General features: G+C 42.0%; 1 protein-coding gene across 1 annotated transcript in view; it reads right to left on the minus strand.

Moving 5' to 3' along the window:
• Positions 1-7,392: 7,392 nt before the first annotated feature.
• LOC140481207 (testis-specific gene 10 protein-like) overlaps positions 7,393-19,950 on the minus strand; it is a gene marked incomplete at its 5' end in the record, with an annotated part of 130,382 nt that continues 117,824 nt past the window's right edge. The window contains 3 exons of the mRNA XM_072577039.1: positions 7,393-7,792; positions 11,884-12,030; positions 14,898-15,002. Of these exons, the coding sequence (XP_072433140.1) occupies positions 7,768-7,792; positions 11,884-12,030; positions 14,898-15,002 (277 nt within the window). The remainder of the gene's footprint in view (positions 7,793-11,883; positions 12,031-14,897; positions 15,003-19,950) is intronic.

Consider the following 19,950-nt stretch of genomic DNA (forward strand, 5'->3'; position numbering starts at 1 on the left):
CACATCTTTTGTGGAAACTGGAGCACTCACAGGAAACCCACACAAACACACCGAGAATGTGCAATCTCCACACAGACAGTTGCCCAAGGCGGGAATTGAACCTGGGTCCCTGGTGCTGTAAGGCAGCAGTGCTAACCACTGAGCCACCATGCTGCCCCCACACCACACCAATAGGAAAGATTTAGAGGGATATGGGACAAATGCAGGCAAATGGGACTAGTTCAGTTTAGGAAACCTGGTTCTCATGGATGGGATGGACTAAAGAGCTCAGTTCCATGCTGCTTTGACTCTATGACAGTAATCATCATCCGTTGATTATCAATGCAATTAGCATTGCTGAATCCCTGGCTATCAACACCTTGGGGGCCATCATTGACCTGAAACTGAATTGGACCAGCCACATAAATTCTGTCAGAGGCCAGTCAGAGGAATTCTGTGGTAATTCACCTCTTGTGTCTCCAGTGCCTGTCCACCATCTACAAGGCACAAGTCAGAAGTGTGATGAAATACTCTCGACTTACCTCGGTGAATGCAGTTCCTGTACAACTCAAGAAGTTAGACACATAGTGATTGTAACAAGGTCAGCCAGGTGGATGTCATAGAATATGAATTCCCTGACTGGAGCTGTTGATCTGGCTCTGAAGGAGCTGGATCAGTGTGAAAGACTCTCCCTGTGTAAATAAAGGGTGACTTGGTGACAGAACACCGACCTCTGTGGTGTTATCTCACTGGTAATTGGAAAAAAGCAAGCCCCATTCACAACAGTCATCTTTGAGTTAGGGTAAGTGTTTCTGGCATCGTGCTGTTATTTAGGAAGCTTGACTCATTTGATTCTGCCATTGATTTCTAGGCCCAGTATCTGGAAATAATGTGTTGTTTTTTTCCAGGTAACTGACATTGGAGCAGATGAAAAACAATGAGGAATTTTCCTGACAGCTTGTGTACCCGCAACTCTTTTGGTTATTAAGAGCCTGATTTTCCCTGAGGCATCAGATACTAAAACTTTTCAAGAGTTGTCAGATTTAGTTGAGGAATATTATGACCCCAAGCTTCCTCTAATTTTGAGATGCCACCAGCAATTTTATTCAGCAATTCAAGAACCAGAGGAATTTGAATTGGGATTTTTGATTAGGTTGAGACGGCTGGCAGAGGCATGTGACTTTGGTTTAACCCTTATTGAGATGCTGGAGACACCGTTTGGTGTGTGGAATTAATGATCTAACCATGCAAAACCGCCTGCTAGGTGAAGCCCGACTGAATTTCAAACTGACTCTACAATTGGCTTTATCATTGGAAAATGCGACAAGTGGAGAAGAGGTGTTGGAAATTCTGGCAAGGGTGAAAATAGATAAGTCCCCTGGGCCTGATGGCATTTATCCTAGGATTCTCTGGGAAGCAAGGGAGGAGATTGCAGAGCCATTGGCCTTGATTTTTGTGTCCTCTTTGTCTACAGGAGTAGTGCCAGAGGACTGGAGGCTAGCAAACGTGGTTCCCTTGTTTAAGAAGGGGAGTAGGGATAATCCTAGTAACTATAGGCCAGTGAGTCTCACTTCTGTTGTGGGCAAAGTCTTAGAGAGAATTGTAAGGGATAGGATTTATGCACATCTGGATCGGAATAATGTGATCAAGGATAGTCAGCATGGTTTTGTGAAGGGCAGGTCGTGCCTCACAAACCTTATTGAATTCTTTGAGAAGGTGACTAAGGAGGTAGATGAGGGGAAAGCGGTAGATGTGGTGTATATGGATTTTAGTAAGGCGTTTGATAAGGTCCCCCATGGTAGGCTACTGCAGAAAATACAGAGATATGGCATTGAGGGTGAGTTGGAGGTTTGGATTAGGAATTGGCTGGCTGGAAGAAGACAGAGGGTAGTAGTTGATGGCAAAGGTTCATCTTGGAGTGCCGTCACTAGCGGTGTTCCGCAAGGATCTGTTTTGGGACCATTGCTGTTTGTCATTTTTATAAATGACCTGGAGGAAGGGTTAGAAGGTTGGGTGAGCAAGTTTGCGGACGATACGAAAGTCGGAGGAGTTGTAGACAGTGAGGAAGGATGTGGCAGGTTACAGCGGGATATAGAGAAGCTGCAGAGCTGGGCAGAAAGGTGGCAAATGGAGTTCAATGTAGCGAAGTGTGAGGTGATTCACTTTGGTAAGAGTAATAAAAAGATGGGGTACTGGGCTAATGGTTGGATACTTGGTAGTGTGGAAGAGCAGAGGGATCTTGGTGTCCATGTACACAGATCTCTGAAAGTTGCCACCCAGGTAAATAGTGCAGTGAAGAAGGCATATGGCGTACTGGCTTTTATTGGTAGAGGAATTGAGTTCCGGAGTCCTGAGGTCATGCTGCAGTTGTATAAGACTCTGGTGCGGCCGCATCTGGAATATTGTGTGCAGTTTTGATCGCCATACTATAGGAAGGATGTGGAGGAACTGGGACGGGTGCAGAGGAAGTTTACCAGGATGTTGCCTGGTATGGTAGGAAGATCCTATGAGGAAAGGCTGAGGCACTTGGGGTTGTTTTCATTGGAGAAAAGAAGGTTTAGGGGTGACTTGATAGAGGTGTACAAGATGATTAGGGGGTTAGATAGGGTTGACAGTGAGAACCTTTTTCCACGTATGGAGTCAGCTATTACAAGGGGGCATAGCTTTAAATTAAGGGGGGGTAGATATAGGACTGAAGTTAGGGGTAGGTTCTTCACTCAGCGAGTCGTAAGTTCATGGAATGCCCTGCCAGTAGCAGTAGTGGACTCTCCCTCTTTATGGGTATTTAAGCGGGCATTGGATAGGTATATGGAGGATAGTGGGTTAGTGTAGGTTAGGTGGGCTTTGATCGGTGCAACATCGAGGGCCGAAGGGCCTGTACTGCGCTGTATTCTTCTATGTTCTATGGAGCGTGAGTTGCAGGGTATTCTGATGGAAGTAGGCACCCTCGTCAGTCCGACTGAGCTTGGGAAACACCACTCAACTAAAGGCAATTGCACAGCCTCATACAGGACATATACTGAACAGAGGGGCTTTAGGTCTGCCCACAGCAAAAACCTAAAACAAAGCCAACCACGGGCAAACGGTTAAAGCTTTCTTCAGGATCCGGGCCAGCAAGCCATTGCCATTACTGCCAGTGTGCAGAGCTGAGACAGGAAAACAGTCCCATACTAGACCTAAATTGAGCAATAGAGCTCATAGGCCAGTATCCACCAGAGTGCACACCCTGTAAAGTCCAACTACATCTGGTTAGGAACAGTTAAATTGCCTAGTAACATCCAAATCAGAAACAACCAAAATAAACATCTGGTTAAATGGCCACCCAGTTCTAATGGAGGTTAATATCAGTGCAGTTCAGTGATCGCAGAAGCAGTCTTTAATAAAATTCACTCTGGACTCAAACCCTTAAGTTTGCACAAGACATTAGCTAGACTGAGAACCCATACCGGGGAATATTTACAGATTAAGGGTAAAAATTCAGTTCTAGTCTCTTATGAGAAGCAATAAAAACAGAAGTTGCTGGAAAAGCTGAGAAAGCGTCACCCGAAATGTTAACTCTGATTTCTCTCCACAGATGCTGCTGGACTGTCTTGATCACAGGGTGCACCGAAGAGGTTCTTTGTGAATTTGGTCAAATGTAGTTAAGAGAAGACTCAACAGCCATTTGCTTAAATATGAACATTTATTGAGCAATATCTTTTGCACATTCTCCCCGTGTCTGCGTGGGTTTCCTCCGGGTGCTCCGGTTCCCTCCCACAATCCAAAAATATACAGATTAGGTGTAATGATCATGCTAAATTGCCCGTAGTGTTAGGTGAGGGGGTAAATATAGGGGAATGGGTCAAGGTGGGTTGCGCTTCGGCGGGTCGCGCTTCGGTGGGTCGGTGTGGACTTGTTGGGCCGAAGGGCCTGTTTCCACACTGTAAGTAATCTAATCTAATCTAATCTAATTTAATATTAAGAGATGGAAAAGCAAGAAAACATAAAAGACTGAACTATGAACATTTATTAGGTAATAAATGAAGATGAAAAAGGAAGGAAAAGAAAGCAATGAGCCTCATGCCCTCCTACACGCTGGGGACCCTTCGATCGACAGCTGATCTGGAGGCTTGGTTTTATTTCTGGCACCGTTTGTGATCCTGGTCTGAGATAAAATTTGATGACTTGGAACGGTTCTATGAAACTCTCTCTCTCTCTTATTCAGTGTGACAAACCTGGCCTCCATCCTGGTACCTTAAAAAAAGAGTCAGCCCTGGAAATGGTCGCATAGCCAAGCCATAGTTTTCAGTGAAGTGAAGAAACAGCTATCATCCTGAAAGGTGTTGGCACACTATGATCCCAAGCGAGATCTAGTATTGACATTCGATGCCTCCCCATGCGATATCGGGATAGTATTAGCTCATAGTTGGCCCAATGGAGAGGAATGGCTAATAGCCTATCTGTCCAGAACTTTGGCTAATGCTGACGTAAATATGCCCAGATAGAGAAGTAAGGTTTAGCAGTAATGTTTGGAGTCAGGAAGTTCCACAAATATCTTTATGGATGTAAATTTGCAATAACAACAGACCACAAACCCCTGCTAGGTCTACTTAAAGAGGACAAATAGTGTTTCCCAAAGCTTCAGGTCAATGTCAGTAGTGGGCTCTAATACTAAATGTGTATAATCACAAATTGGAACACTGTCCAGGAGGCCAAGTAGCAAATGCGGATGCATTGAGCTGCCTCCCACTGGCAGATACACTACCGATGGTACTGCCACTGGAAGAGTCCATAATGGTTTTATATTTTCTGGACACAATTCCACTCACAGCTGATAATATCAGACTTTGGATGCAGAAAGATTCGGTCTGGGCAAAACCGAAACAGCTGGTGGTGATGGGAGGCAATAAAAGGGCCATCACAACCAGAATTGAAACCTTTTTGGACCCAGAGAGACAAGATCACAGGTGAGGATGGCATATTACTATGGGGAGCAAGAGTGATTGCTTTGAGCAAAGATTGCAACCAGATACTGGTTGAACTCCACCACGGTCATCCAACGGTTCCCAAAATGAGGAAGGCAAGAAGTTACGTCTGGTGGCCAGGATTGGCAGACATAGCTGTGTTTGTGGGACAGTACCCAGAATGCCAACAAATTACTGCCTGCAGCTTTCCAACATTCGTGGAAATGGTCAGGTCAACCTTGGACTAAGTTACACATTGACTATGCTGGCCCTTTCATGAGCTCAATGTTTTTAGTCATTGTGAATGCTCAAAGTGCTGGATGTGCATACAATTCATTCATCAAACATGCGGATGATGAAAGTAAGACTGCACACATGTTAGCAATACATGGACTCCAAGAAGTGTCGGTCACAGATAATGGGCCATCATTTACTAGCAGCAAATCTGAGTATTTTCTAAAGTTGAATGGTGTTCGTCCAACTATCTATCATCCAATGGTCTGGCAGAAAGCAGTCCAAACTTTGAAGGAAGGCTTAAAGATACAATCTAGAGCTTCACTGGATACCAAACTGTCCTGGTTCCTATTTGATTATAGGACCATCTCTCATGCAACTACAGAGATAGCTCCAGCAGAGTTCCTAAAAGGGGAGAACCAGGTTGAATCTATTCTTCCTGGACCTGTGGGGGAGTGTGAAATGGTGTCAGGAACACCAATGCAAGACGCAAGACTCTGTTAAATGAGAGAAACAGTTTTCTCCTGGGGACAAAGTTTGGTGCGGGACCAATGGGAATGATACTGCATAGGTAAGAGATATGGTTGGTGTGAGGTCAGGTCCAGTGATGTATAAAGTTCGGGTAGGTAGTATGATGGTCTGAGTAAGCACAAAGACCACATGAAAGCTGCAGACTCACAAACTGTGCAAGAGCAAAATGAGCCCGGCTCCTCGACTGCCTTTCCAGCAGTTCTAGAACCCATGGGTTCTCTCTCTCCATCAAGTGTTGAAGATACCTTGGAACCTGGGATGACTACACAGATGTCACCATCTTGACGCCTTTGTCACCTGAAGAAGAGAATGAATTTCTTCCGAGATGCTTCAGATGGAAGAGGCGAGCTACTGTCCATTACACACCACCCGTATCAGAGGCAGGGTTGTAGGAACCTGACCTGGTGCTAAAACGCCCGAAAAGGAGCTACAATTTAAAAAAAGGATGGCCTATGTCCTTGGACCAGACAGGGAAGGATATAGTGATTGTTGCGAGGTCAGCCAGATGGATCTCCTAGAATATGAGTTCCCTGATTCGGGCTGTTAATCTGGTCCAATCAGGGAGCCCCGGCTGACAAAAAAAACAGAAGTGTCAGAGGTTCTGTTCACTCAGAGCTGGCTCTGAGGGAGCTGGGTCAGTATCAAGGACTCTCCACGAATAAATAAAGAGTGACATGGTGGCAGCTTACCATCACCTGTGGAGTTATTTTACTATCCAGGACAAAGCAGACCACTTGATTGGCACTACATCCATCTTTTCCAACAGTTACTCCCTCCACCAGTGAGATACAGTGGCAGCAGTGTATACCATATACAAGGTACACCACAGTAACTCACCCAGGTCCTTCGACAGAATCTTTCAAACACATGACCTCCACCACCAAGACGGCAAGGGCAGTAAATTCATGGGAACACCATCTCCTGGAAGTACTTCTTCAAGCCTCCACCATGTTGTCCTGGAAATAAATGCTATTCCTTCACTGTACTGGGTCAAGAGACAGGCTGCTCCTACATTCTATGATTTTCAGCAGTTCAAGTTGGCACCATCACCTTCTTGAGGGCAATAAATTCTAGCCTACCAAGTGATGCTCACATCCCATGAATGATTTCCACTCCTCAATCCTGCCATTCCTGGGGTCTCAGAATAGCAATTCCAACTTTACTGCTGGTACACGCAGACTTATTTAATCTGGTCTTTTACACAGCCAGCACTAACCAACACTTTCATCTGGTTAGCTTGAGCTACATTCAAAATAGTTTAATATTAGCATTATAAAAGTAATGTATGAGCATTGAGTTTTCTTGGGCCAACATGACAGTTTTATAATCTATTCTGGAATGTGTCAGTGTTTGATTTTGCACTTGGATGTTTGTGCACTCTGCAGCCTAAATAGAGAATAATCTATTCATACATGATAAAACTTGGCCCCAAAACCTTAACAGTTACTTAACAAGTAGACATAGTGAAGAATGTAACAATTATGAATCTCACAAGGGATTTAGCTTTGGAATCTACATTTTGAAAAAAAAACCTGTGCATATTAAATGATTGATTGCATTCCAGGATAGACTTCAGGCATAATATGTGTTGATATATTTCAATGTTTAAATGATTTTGACATTTCGGAAATTAGTTTAGAAGGTGTAATTATTTTTCTTCTTGCTTAATTTGTAACAGTGGTCATAGAAAACACTGTACAAGTGGTTTGACTTCCAATGGATTTATTGGCAACATTTAATTGCATGTGTTCAAGTTCAATTAATGATACTGGCTTAAAACATTAAGCTACAGTGCATGACATAGAAATGTTGATAGATTCTGTGACAATGAATGAAATGCTAATTAAAAGTTGCGTCTCTTTGCACTTTTTTAAATTCCCAAGCAGGTAAAGCAAAAGATGTAGGCAAAGTATACTTCTCTGGCATATAAGATGAAAGTATTGGTACATCATTAATGCGTTCAACAAAAAAAATTGATAAAACAGAATTCACTTGTTTTGAAATGGAGGATCTTCCTTTTGAGAGTCTGAAAGATTCATGGTCCTTTTACAATTGATTGTGGAGATAAACCGTCACAAAGTCAAAATTCCTTTAAAGATGATGCCCTGGATGGGAACAAAAATAAATCAAATTTGAAGTAACTCAGGAGATGTTGTTTTCTCTTTTTAACCTTTCTGTGTGTCTGTGAATGCTCCACCTAACAGGGTGACTTGGCAGACTGAAACAGCCAGCTTTGATTTTGATTCTTCAGATTCAACATTAGCAATTAGCTCTACATTATGAAGGATAGGATTGGGCACTGCAGGACTGGGTAATGAGAAGACAAGCAGGTTATTAAAGTCTAGGTCAATCCAAAGACTTCTGCCCATTCATTTAGTAAACTATAGAGGCAAAAACAATCCAAGCTAAGAGATCTATTGAGCTAAATCAACCAAAATGTCTGGAGAGCTCAAAATTTCCACAGGTGTTGCAGTCCATTTTTATGAATTCAATTTTTACTGTGTGTCTTCCTATTCAGTGCAATATCAATTTTCTGTTATTGCAAAGAGCTTGTAGCACTGCTCAATGATCCATGCAGTGTGGAATAAACGAATCAAATAATAGTGTTACAGTGGTTCAAAACAATTAGTAATTGATCAGGTTTGTTTCAGATAGTCATTAGTTCAGCACAGTAATGGCAAAAAAAATTGGAAAATTATATTCTGCACTTTTGAGTATAATTTAAAACAATTTCAACACACATATTAGGAAATGAGAAAGTTTGTGCATATGGCAATCAGGTAACCAGGAAAAATAAAATATTTAATTGAAACATATTTGGTGACATGTGAATACACATCACACAGTTAAATTTGTTTTGGGTTTCATCCCCCATGTTCAAGACTATTCCAACCATGACTGTGATGGGCACCACCATCGCTAGCCTACTTGTTTATTGATAACTAAAGACATTTTTAATCTTGTTAAGCTTTACTGCACTTTACTATATTATAGGAATTAAACCCAGGTTACTCCCCTGTACATTTTCCAACCTCCCATTTAGTTGACATGATGTATTGATGACAGACAACATGAACTTGGAAAAAAGAATGCAGAAGTATAGAAACTTGCAGTACAGAAAGAGGCCATTCAGTCCTTGGTGCCTGTGCTGGCTCTTATGAAAGAGCAGTCATGTTTTGTTCTACAAGCCTGGTTTTGGTCTGTACCCTTGTAAATTTTTCATTCACAAAGCTCCTGGTCAATTCCCCTTAAGCTTTAGTTATGGAATCATTTACCATCATTTATGGAGGTAAAAGTTTCCAGATCCTGACAATTCTGGTCTGAAATAGTTCTCCAAATATCCTCCCCAGATATCCGTTAATGATATTGGATTCAATACCATTCGTTCTTGACTGATGTACCAGAAGAAACATCGGTCGTGATAGTTTTTTTGCCCCCAACCTACTCCATTAGTTTGGAAGCCTCTATTAGATAATCTCTCAAATTACTCAACTCCAAGGAGAACAGTCCCTGCTTTTCTAGCTCCTATTACAAATCCATAGACTTCCACAATTACCTTGACCACACATCATCACCCTCTGCTGCCTGTAAGGATTCCACTCCATTCTCCCACTTCTCAATCTCTGTGCAGCAGTTCTGATCATGCCACCTTCCAAAGGATTGCCTCAGAAATGTCTACCTTTTTCCTCAACCGAGGTCTCCCCACCATTGTGATTGATAGGCCCTCACCGTGTCCAACCCAACACCCACAATTGCTGCCCTGATTTGTCCCCTTCTCTCCAACAGTGATAGGGTCCCTGTGATCCTCACCTCCCTCCCATTGGCTGCCGTATTCAAAGGATTGTACACCACCATTTCCGTTACTTCCAACTGGATGCAACAATCAGACACATATTCTCCCCCCTTCCCTTGTCAGCATTCTGCAGGGACTGGTCCCTCTTAGACACCCTGGTCCACTCCTCCTCTACCCCCAACACCTCCTCACAGCCCCATATCAACTACCCATGCAATCACATTTGGTGCAATACTTATCCGTCTCCTTCCTCCCTAAGGCCCCAGACATGCCTTCCAGGTGAAGCAGAGATTTACCTGTACCTCAATCTAGTCTAGTGTATTTATTGATCACAATGTGCTCTCCTTTACAGTGGGGGAAAAAATGCGACTGTGTAACTGTTTTGGCAAATACCTACATTTTGTCCACAAAAATCATCTCAAGCTTCCAGTTGTCTGTCACTTCAACACACCACCATGTTTCCCATGGCAACATTTCAGACCTGTTGCAGTGCTCCAGTAAAGCTCAACACAAGCTGGAGAAACAACACCTCATTTTCTGCCCAGATATTAGATTAGATTACATTATATTACATTACAGTGTGGAAACAGGCTCTTCGGCCCAACAAGTCCACACCGACCCGCCAAAGCGCAACCCACCAATACCCCTACATTTACCCCTTACCTAACACTACAGGCAATTTAGCATGGCCAATTCACCTGACCTGCACATCTTTGGACTGTGGGAGGAAACCGGAGCACCCAGAGGAAACCCACGCAGACACGGGGAGAACGTGCAAACTCCACACAGTCAGTTGCCTGAGGCAGGAATTGAACCCGGGTCTCAGCCACTGTGAAGCAGCAGTGCTAACCACTGTGCCACCGTGCCGCCCACTATCTTAGAGCCTTCAGGATTCAACATCGAGTTTAACAATTTCAGAACGTGAACATCTTCCATGTTTATTACATATCCCCACACCTCCAGGTCCTGTTTGCTATTGGTTGCTGCTAGCACAGCTAACCCATTTTCAACCATTTACACTTCTCACCCAACATTTCTCTCTCACCTATTCACAAGCAATCTGTTCATTTGCCTAACGCTTTTCTCTCTCCTTCTGGGCACCTTCTCCATATACCCTAGTCACTCCTGCTCCCCCACCCCATCATCAGCATAAGTACCACCCTTTCTCAGCCATTTTCAGTGCTGATGAAGGATCACTGTACTTGAAATGTTATCTGTTTTTCTTTCAACAGATGCTGTCAGACTTGCTGGATTTCTCGAGCAATTGTTTTGTTCAGATTTCCAGCATCTATAGTTTTTTTGTTCGCCTGCTTTCCAGCCTCTCTTTAGAACAGAGATTGCTCAGTCCTGGCAACTCCTGGCTAAGTGTCTTCTGTATCATTTTAAAAATCTTTACATCTTTCCTAGAATTGTCAACATACAGGCAGAGGTCTAACCAAAGCTTTAGAAAATTCTAACATGATCCAATAAATTCTACTCCTCTATTTATACACTTATAATACGATTAAAGATTTCAATGAAGTATCTAGAAGAATTAAGTTGATCATCAGAATACGTTAAGAAAATGCATTTTTGAAAGCTGTTGACTATCACTTCATTTAGCTAAACTATTCCAAGTTTCTTACTAGGTTTCAAATAGTGTGCACTGTTTATACGCTTTTTTAAAACCACATTGTTAAGTTGCTGTACTGTACACACACCATCCTCTGCATTAAAACAATGCCCCTTAGGTCCCTTTTAAACCTTTCTCCTCTCACCTTAAAAGCTATGCTCTTTAGTTTTGGTCTCCCCCACCCGTGGGAAATGACTTGTCTATCCACACACCCCATGATTTTATAAATCTCTATATGGTCATCCATCAGCCTCCAATGCTCTAGGGAAACAGCCCCAGTCTATTCAGCCTCTCCCTATAGCTCAAACCCTCCAACCCTGGCAACATCCTTGTAAATCTTTTCTGAACCCTTTCAAGTTTCACAACATCCTTCCTATAGCAGGGAGACCAGAATTGCATGCAGTATTCCAATAGTAGCCTAACCAATGTCCTGTACATCTTACAAAACACTGTGCATTAACAAATGCTACAAGTAGTTAGCTACTAGTAATTAGATAAACTCTGTCTACAATGTGTAAGAAACAAATCTATAAACAGTGCGCACTATTTGGAACATGGTAAAAGACTTGGAATAGTTTAGTGAAATGAACTGATAGTCAATTGCTTTCAAAAATGTATTTTCTTAGCATATTCTGATGATCACCTTAATTCTTCTAGATACTTTATTGAAGTCTATAATTATCTGAAAATGAGCAAAGTCGATCAGATGAGAAATACCTTTTGGATTTCTAAATTTTTTTTGATTAAGCTACACTTTCAAGTGCTATCGATGAATGTATGGGCAAAGATACCTGTTCAGTGATCTGTTTAGGGTACAATCAGGAGAGCGACGGCTTGAACGTTCTGGTGAATGTGAAACTGGACTTAAAGTAGGTTGAGGTGGTGATGTAGTACGGTAAGAGGGGCCGTGTCGCCGAAGCTCCTGCACAGCACATTCTCTGTAAAAGCAAATATGGTGTACCTTTAATTAGCAAAGGAAGCACATCACCTAATGCTTTAGTTTGCACCATCATTTCTCATTGGATTTATGCCAATAGCAAAGTAAATTTAGCACAAGAATAATTGAATCATATTTAAGTTTATGTTCTCGTTATCAAAGAAATTGGAGGGCACACAGCAATGTTCCATTGTAAAATTACTGAACTGTTCAAGTTAATACAAACACTTTAGAATTTAGCACCCCCAGGAGGTTTTACATAAAATTGCGTGGAATATACAGAAACAGGTCATTCAACCTAATCAGCTTTTCCTATGTTTATGCTTGTCTCAAGCATTCTTCCAGCCTTCCTCATCTACCTATCAGCATAAAGTTCTCCCTCACTGCAGATACAGAGATTGCCTCCTTTAAGATGTAACCATATTATTCTCTTCAACCATACATATTTGAGAGGTTGAGAGTTTCATATTCTTGCCATTTCGTATAAAGACATTTCTTCTGAATTCCATTTGATTTTTTGGTGACTATCATATATTGTTGGCCTCTAGTTTCACTCTTCCCCATCAGAGGAAATACTCAACCTGTGCCTTCATACTCAAAATATTTCTTCATTTTTAAAGGCCTATGACGCTCAGCCTCATTTTTTTTGTTGACCCAAATTAGCTAATTAAGACAACTAAACAAGCGCTACTCACGAGTGCAACAATGAAAAAAAGCGAAGAGTGGGGAAAGAGAGATCAAATCAACATGGAATTGGAGGGGGAAAGATAATGCACTCTAGTCCCTGTGGTGCCCACCTCTGGAAGTCAATTTTATTTTGTAACCAGTTTACACAAACAACAATGAAGAAGCACAGCCCACCAGGGGCAATGCAATAATAACAAAAAATTAATGGAGGAGTGGGAAGAGAAGGAGGGGTTTAAATTAAAATTGACTTGAAGGGAATAATGCATCCTAGCTCATAGTGCCCACCTTTGGGAGTCAGTTCTTTTGAGGTTAACATACAAACAAGTCACCTGCATTACTAAAATACCAATTAACAAGCACCAGAACAGTGCAACAATAACAAAAGAGGAGCGTTGAGAAGGAAGAAGGAGACTAAATTAAAGTGGAGTTGAGTAGGGCAGGAAGCCAGTTCTTTTGCTTTATTTTGAAAAACCGACAACTAAAACACTTGAATATTAATCTAATAACTTATGGACCAGATCAAGCCCCCTCAAAATATATGAAGAAGACAGCCTAGATTTTAACTTTGTCCTGTTTTAAAGGCAAATGCCAGGTGTTGCATTCCAGATGCAATCCAATGGTCAAACTACCAGTCTTGAAGCAAAATACACTTTGTTCATACACTATATTAAAATCTAACAAAATGAAGAAGAAATTGGAATAACTTAACTCTACTGGAAAACATAACAAAATAGCTGATTATTTAACTACTAAACAGTAACTGTTCCAATGTATGGATTGTCTCACATGCAATCCTCCAATCCAGGAGGCCAAAAACATCAAGGCAAAATTCAGAGAGTGAGTAGCAGGGAGGGATGTACTGCAGCTTCTAAAACCAGCTTCATGACCCCAGCAACTGCTGTGAAATTAAAAATCCTGGCTCTGTGGGAGCTTGACCCCACCCATTCAGGCTGCTCCTATTGTTCTGAATTTAGAAACAAACCCCAAGACCTAACAAGCTGTTTACTTTATGAGTTTTGAAACAGAATGTTCGTCACCTTAGATTAGATTAGATTACTTACAGTATGGAAACAGGCCCTTCGCCCCAACAAGGCCACACTGACCTGCCAAAGTGCAACCCACCCAGACCCATTCCCCTACATTTACCCCTTCACCTAACACTATGGGCAATTTAGCATGGCCAATTCACCTAACCTACACATCTTTGGACTGTGGGAGGAAACCGGAGCACCCGGAGGAAACCCACGCAGACACCGGGAGAATATGCAAACTCCACACAGTCAGTCGCCTGAGGCGAGAATTGAACCCGGGTCTCTGGCGCTGTGAGGCAGCAGTGCTAACCACTGTGCCACCGTGCCACCTCTGCATCAATCTTTCTTCATAAAAAAAATCCAGAATCAAACCACTGTTTAAAGCCATAGTATTGTCAAATAACAGACACTACTCAGCAGGGGCAGTTAGAATCCAGCTCTTTTAAAATATTTACCACAAAATCATCTCTATGACCACTTAAACAATTAAATTACAAGCACTACTAACCAGAGGCAATGGGAAGCCAATCAACCTGTTCAGAGATGATATTATAAACCTCTGGAGCAGGTGGGGCTTGAACCTGGGCATTGTATCAGAGATGGACACTATATCAGAGCCACTACCACTCCACCATAAGATCTTTCAAAGGGAAACCAAATCACCCACATGCCCAGTTAAAACCATGTTACAAGCATTGCCTACAAGGGGCACTGCAACAGCAAAGAAAAAGGGAAGGCGGGATCTAAATTAAAATCAGGTGGAGGGGATAGGTGTGGAAGCCTGTTGTTTTTTTTAAAAGGTTAGTGAGCATCACCTGATCCCAATTCTGAAGCTGTGCAGGTTTACCCATAAAAGGACCTGCATTTCCAACATTGGCAAAAGTCAGGAGTTTGGCATGTGCTGTTGAAGGTGCCTCAGTGAGTTGCTGCAGTATAGTTTATAAATATGTTTGCTGCTGCTGCTATGCACCTGTCTGTTTAAAAATAATGGTTGGATTTCCCATATGTTTGAAACTACAGCTTCTATAATCTGATCGATATGAACAAAGTAACATTGTTTCATTTGGGACAAGTAATTACAAAATCAATATTAAAAATGAGGTTAAAAACCATTGTACGTGTGCAAAATAAAACCATAACATGCACTTGCCTTTCAAATCGCTCAGTGCCTAACTGACGCTTTGCCATATCTAGCTCTGTTTCAAGCATTGCTGCCTTGCTCCTCAGCTGAGAAATTTCACGGGCTTGAGATGCCCTGTCAAACACAAAAATACATATTAAGCCATCGGTATGATATGCAGAAGCAAGGATGATAAATCTGGAGTTCTTAACTAATCGCTGTCAAAAATACTCACTAAAGCAGTAACAATATTTGGAATTTGAAAAAATACTCAAAAAGAAACATGAAATGAGTAATCCATTTGTGAGCCAGCTAGTTTCTTCTTGCTGTGTAACATCAATAATACATTTTTAACAGCTGTGTTACTGGAAAACACATTTAAATATCAGGTTTTGTCTAATTATTAATGAACAATTGATGCATATTTATATGGTCAAACTATTACATCACTACAATTTCAAAATAAAGCAGTAGATTTGTGCGTAAGTAAGATACAGTGAGAGGCTCTACAAATCAAAGCTACCCATCATTAGGGGCTACCACAATGATGTTAAAGTATTTGCTGATGCCTTGCTTTTGAGTCCGGAATGCCAAGTAGAATTATAATGGCTCAAAAAAACATACCGTTGATAATACCACAGACCCGGTGGAATGTCTCAAGAAAACTTGGCCCCATCTATATACGGAAAGGAAAAGGGAAAGGGAAAGGCAATTATGAATCGATTAGGCAAGATTTAGGATGCATATAGGATGGGGAAGGAAACTACAGGGGATGGACACTCTTGAAATGTGGAGCTTATTCAAGGAACAGCTACTGCGGGTTCTTGATAAGTATGCACCTATCAGACAGGAGATAATTGTTTAGAGAGGTTTACTAAAGAAGTTGAAGCTCTTGTCAAGAGAAAAAGGAAAGCTTATGTGAGGATGAGGCATGATGGCTCAGTTAGGGGGCTTGAGAGTTACAAGTCAGTCAGGAAAGATCTAAAGAGAGAGCTAAGAAGAGCCAGGAGGGGACATGAGAAGTTGTTGGTGGAGAGGATCAAGGAAAATCTAAAATCACACATGGCAATGGGTCTGGGTGGGTTGCGCTTTGGCGGGTCGGTGTGGACTTGTTGGGCTGAGGGCCTGTTTCCACACCGTAAGTAATCTAATCTAATCTAAAAGCCTAAAGCGTTCTATAGGTATATCAGGTATAAAAGAATGACAAGAGTTAGATTAGGGCCAATCAAAGGCCCAAAGTGAAAAGTGTGGAATCTGAGGACAAAGGGGAAGTGCTTAATGAATATTTTTTGTGAGAATACGGAGACACAGGCTACAAGATTAGATGGGATTGAGGTTGACAACGAGGAGGTTTTATCAATTTTGGAAGATCTGAAAATAGACAAGACCCCGGGGCCAGGTGGGATTTATCCTCAGATTCTCTGGGAAGCCAGATATGAGATTGCAGAACCTTTTGCTTTGATCTTAATATCATTGTCGACAGGAGTAGTGCCAGAAGACTGGAGGATAGCAAATGTTGTTCCCTTGTTTAAGAAGGGGAGTTGAGACAACCCTGGCAACTATAGGCCAGTAAGCCTTACTTCGGTTGTGGGTAAGGCGTTGGAAAAGGTTATAAGAGATAGGATTTATGAACATCCGGAAAGGAATAATTTGATTAGGGATAGTCAATACGGTTTAGTGAAGGGTATTGAATTCTTTGAGAAGGTGACAAAACAGGTGGATGGAGGTAAGGCGCTTGATGTGGTGTATATGGACTTCAGTAAGGCGTTTGATAAAGTTCCACATGGTAGGCTATTGTACAAGATAAGGAATTTCAGGATTGAAGCTGATTTAGCGGTTTGAATCAGAAATTGGCTAGCTGAAAGAAGACAGAGAGTGGTGGTTGATGGGAAATGTTCATCGTGGAGCTCAGTTACCAGTGGTGTGCTGCAAGGATCTGTTTTGAGGCCACTACTATTTGTCGTTTTTATAAATGATCTGGAGGTGGGGTTGAAGGATGGGTGTTAGCAAATTTGCGGATGATACTAAGGTAGGCAGAGTTGTGGATAATGCTAAAGAATGTTGTGGATTACAGAGCGATATAAATAAGATGCAGGGCTGGGCTAAGAAGTGGAAAATAGAGTTTAATGCAGAAAGGTGTGGGGCAGTTCATTTTGGAAGTAGGAACAGGTATCCAGAGTTCTGGGCTAATGGTAAAATTCTTGGCAGTTTGGATGAACAGAGAGATCTCGGTGTCCAGGTGCATAAAGCCCTGAAAGTTGCCACCCAGGTTGATAGGGTTGCTAAGAAGGCAGATGGTGTGTTGGTGTTTATTGGTAGGGGGAAATTGAGTTTCGGAGCCACGAGGTCATACTTCAGCTGTACAAGAAACTGGTAACACTGCATTTGGAGTATTGCGTGCAGTTCTGGTCATTGCATTATCGGAAGGATGTGGAAACTCTGGAAAGGGTTCAGAGGAGATTTACTAGGATGTTGCCTGGTATGGAAGAAAGGTCTTATGAGTAAAGGCTGAGTCAACTGAGGCTGTTTTCGCTGGAGAGTTGAAAGGTGACTTAATGGCGATGTATAAGATAATCAGAGGGTTAGACAGGGTGGACTGTGAGAGCCTTTTTCCTCGGATGGTGAAGGCTAACACGAAGGGACATAGCTTTAAATTGAGGGGTGATAGATTTAGGACAGATATCAGGGTTAGTTTCTTCACTCAGAGAGTAGTAGGGGTGTGGACTTGCCGACGTTAAGGGCATTGGACATATGGATAATAATGGAACAGTGAAGGTTAGATGGGCATCAGATTAATTTCTCAGGTTGGTGCAACATTGAAGGCCGAAGGGCCTGTACTGTGCTCTAACATTCTATGCTCTATATAGGTTAGAGAAGTTAAGCTACTTTGATTACATCTGCATCATTCAGAATCATGGTGCCCATGTTAAAAAAAACTAACAACCTTTGCTTGTGGCTTTTTCTTCACCTTGAGCATTAACTTCTGTAGTGCTTCAGCAGAATTCTGATTTTTAAAAAATAAATAAACCACCTCCACAAGTGAGAGGACTAATGAAAAATATTTGTGATCTGAAAATTACTTTTAGCACTTAACTTCAACAGTGACATCTTTCTCTCATCGTCTGGTGCTATGCAAAACCCACCAATTATGCGCACTATCTGGCCTTCGATGAACCTCCTCTGATTTGCAGAGCATAAAGGCAGTCCAATGGGAGACAGTTGGTGGTTGAAAATCAACAAATCACCATGGTCATCAATCAGTTCCACTAAAAAGTACATTGGGTGTTGATGTCTCAAAGCAGGCAAGACTGAGATCCCTGTGATGAGTTGAGTGACCTTCTGCCCAAATTCCAAATGAAGAAGGACACTTGCATGTGAAATTGTATCCAAGCAGAGTTGCAATTTTCATGAGGAAAATGAAACACATTGAAGGGGAAAACCATTTTCTTAATTAGAAGATTACAGTGGTCAAACTCATCTTTGTAAAGGAATAACAAATGTTATGCACTGCACTTAGGAGCACATAAGGGTTGATATAGTTCATCCATGAATGGTTTTAAAACGCAAAAATAAAGTTGAATATGATGTTTTAATGTGGACAACTACTATGCAGCAATGTAATACAGTATTGAGAAAATTGGAATGCATACTCAGAAATAGGGCTCAATTTCTAACCCATATATTTTCCATTACAAAAAGTAAGAAATTCATCTCTGCAACATTGCCTACCAGCACCCCAGTCTTAGACAATCTACTTCCTTCAAACAGAGTTGTTTGCTTCCTTCATACAGAGTTGTTATCTCTGGTTTGTTACCTGTACCACATATTAGCGAGGCGAGGAATAGGGAGAGAGAGCAGTTGAACATGTGGCAACAGGGATGGTGCAGGAGGGAGGGATTTGGATATCTGGATAATTGGGGCTCATTCTGGGGTAGGTGGGACCTCTACAAATGGGATGATCTACACATGAACCAGAGGGGTACAAATATCCTGGGAGGAAAATTTGCTAATGCTCTTCAGGAGGATTTAAACTAATTCAGCAGGGGGATGGGAACTTGAATTGTAGCTCCAGTGTACATGAGGTTAAGAGTAGTGAGGTCATAGATAGGGTTTCAAGGTCGCAAGAGTATACCAGCAGTGGTTTGGAGTGTGTCTACTTCAACGCCTGGAGCATCTAGAATAAGGTGGGTGAACTTGCAGTATGGTTTGGTACCTGGCATTTTGATGTTGAGGCCATTTCGGAGACATGATAGGGCAGAGACAGGAATGGTTGTTGCAGGTTCCGGAGTTTAGATGTTTCAGTAAGAACAGGGAAGGTGGCAAAAGAGAGGGAGGTGTGGCAGTGTTTTTGTTTATTCATTCAGGGGATGAGGATGTCACTGACATTGCAGCTTTTATTGCCCATCCCTAATTGCCCAGAGGGCAACTAAGAGTCACCCACAATGCTGTAGGTCTGGAATCACATGTAAGCCAGCCAGGTAAGGATGGTAGTTTGCCTCCCTCAAGGACATTAGTGAACCAGATGGGTCTTTCCAACAATCGGCAATGGATTCAGGGTCATCATTAGTTTTTTAATTCCAGGTAATTTATTGAATTCAAATTTCACCATCTGCCGTGACAGGATACAGTGGCAGAAAGAATGTTTGATGAAGACTCGTCGACTGAGGTAGAATGGGCCGAGATTAGAAACAGGAAAGGAGAGGTCACCCTTCCATAGTTTTCTATAGGCCTCTGAAAAGTTCCAGAGATGTAGAGGAAATGATTGCAAAGATGATTCTGCATAGGAGCAAAAGTAACAAGGTAGTTGTTATAGGGGACTTTAACTTTCCAAATATTGACTACAAATGCTATAATTCAAGTACTTAAGATGGGTCAGTTTTAGTCCAATGTGTGCAGGATGGTTTCCTGACACAGGATGTAGATAGGCCAACAAGAGGCGAGGCAACATTGGATTTGGTACTGGGTAATGAACCAGGCCAGGTGTTAGATTTGGAGATAGGTGAGCACTTTGGTGCTAGTGACCACAATTCGGTTATGTTTACTTTAGCAATGGAAAGGGATTGATGTATTCCGCAGGGCAAGA

This window comes from Chiloscyllium punctatum, chromosome 9, assembly GCF_047496795.1.
Source record: "Chiloscyllium punctatum isolate Juve2018m chromosome 9, sChiPun1.3, whole genome shotgun sequence".
Classification (NCBI taxonomy): Eukaryota; Metazoa; Chordata; class Chondrichthyes; order Orectolobiformes; family Hemiscylliidae; genus Chiloscyllium; species Chiloscyllium punctatum.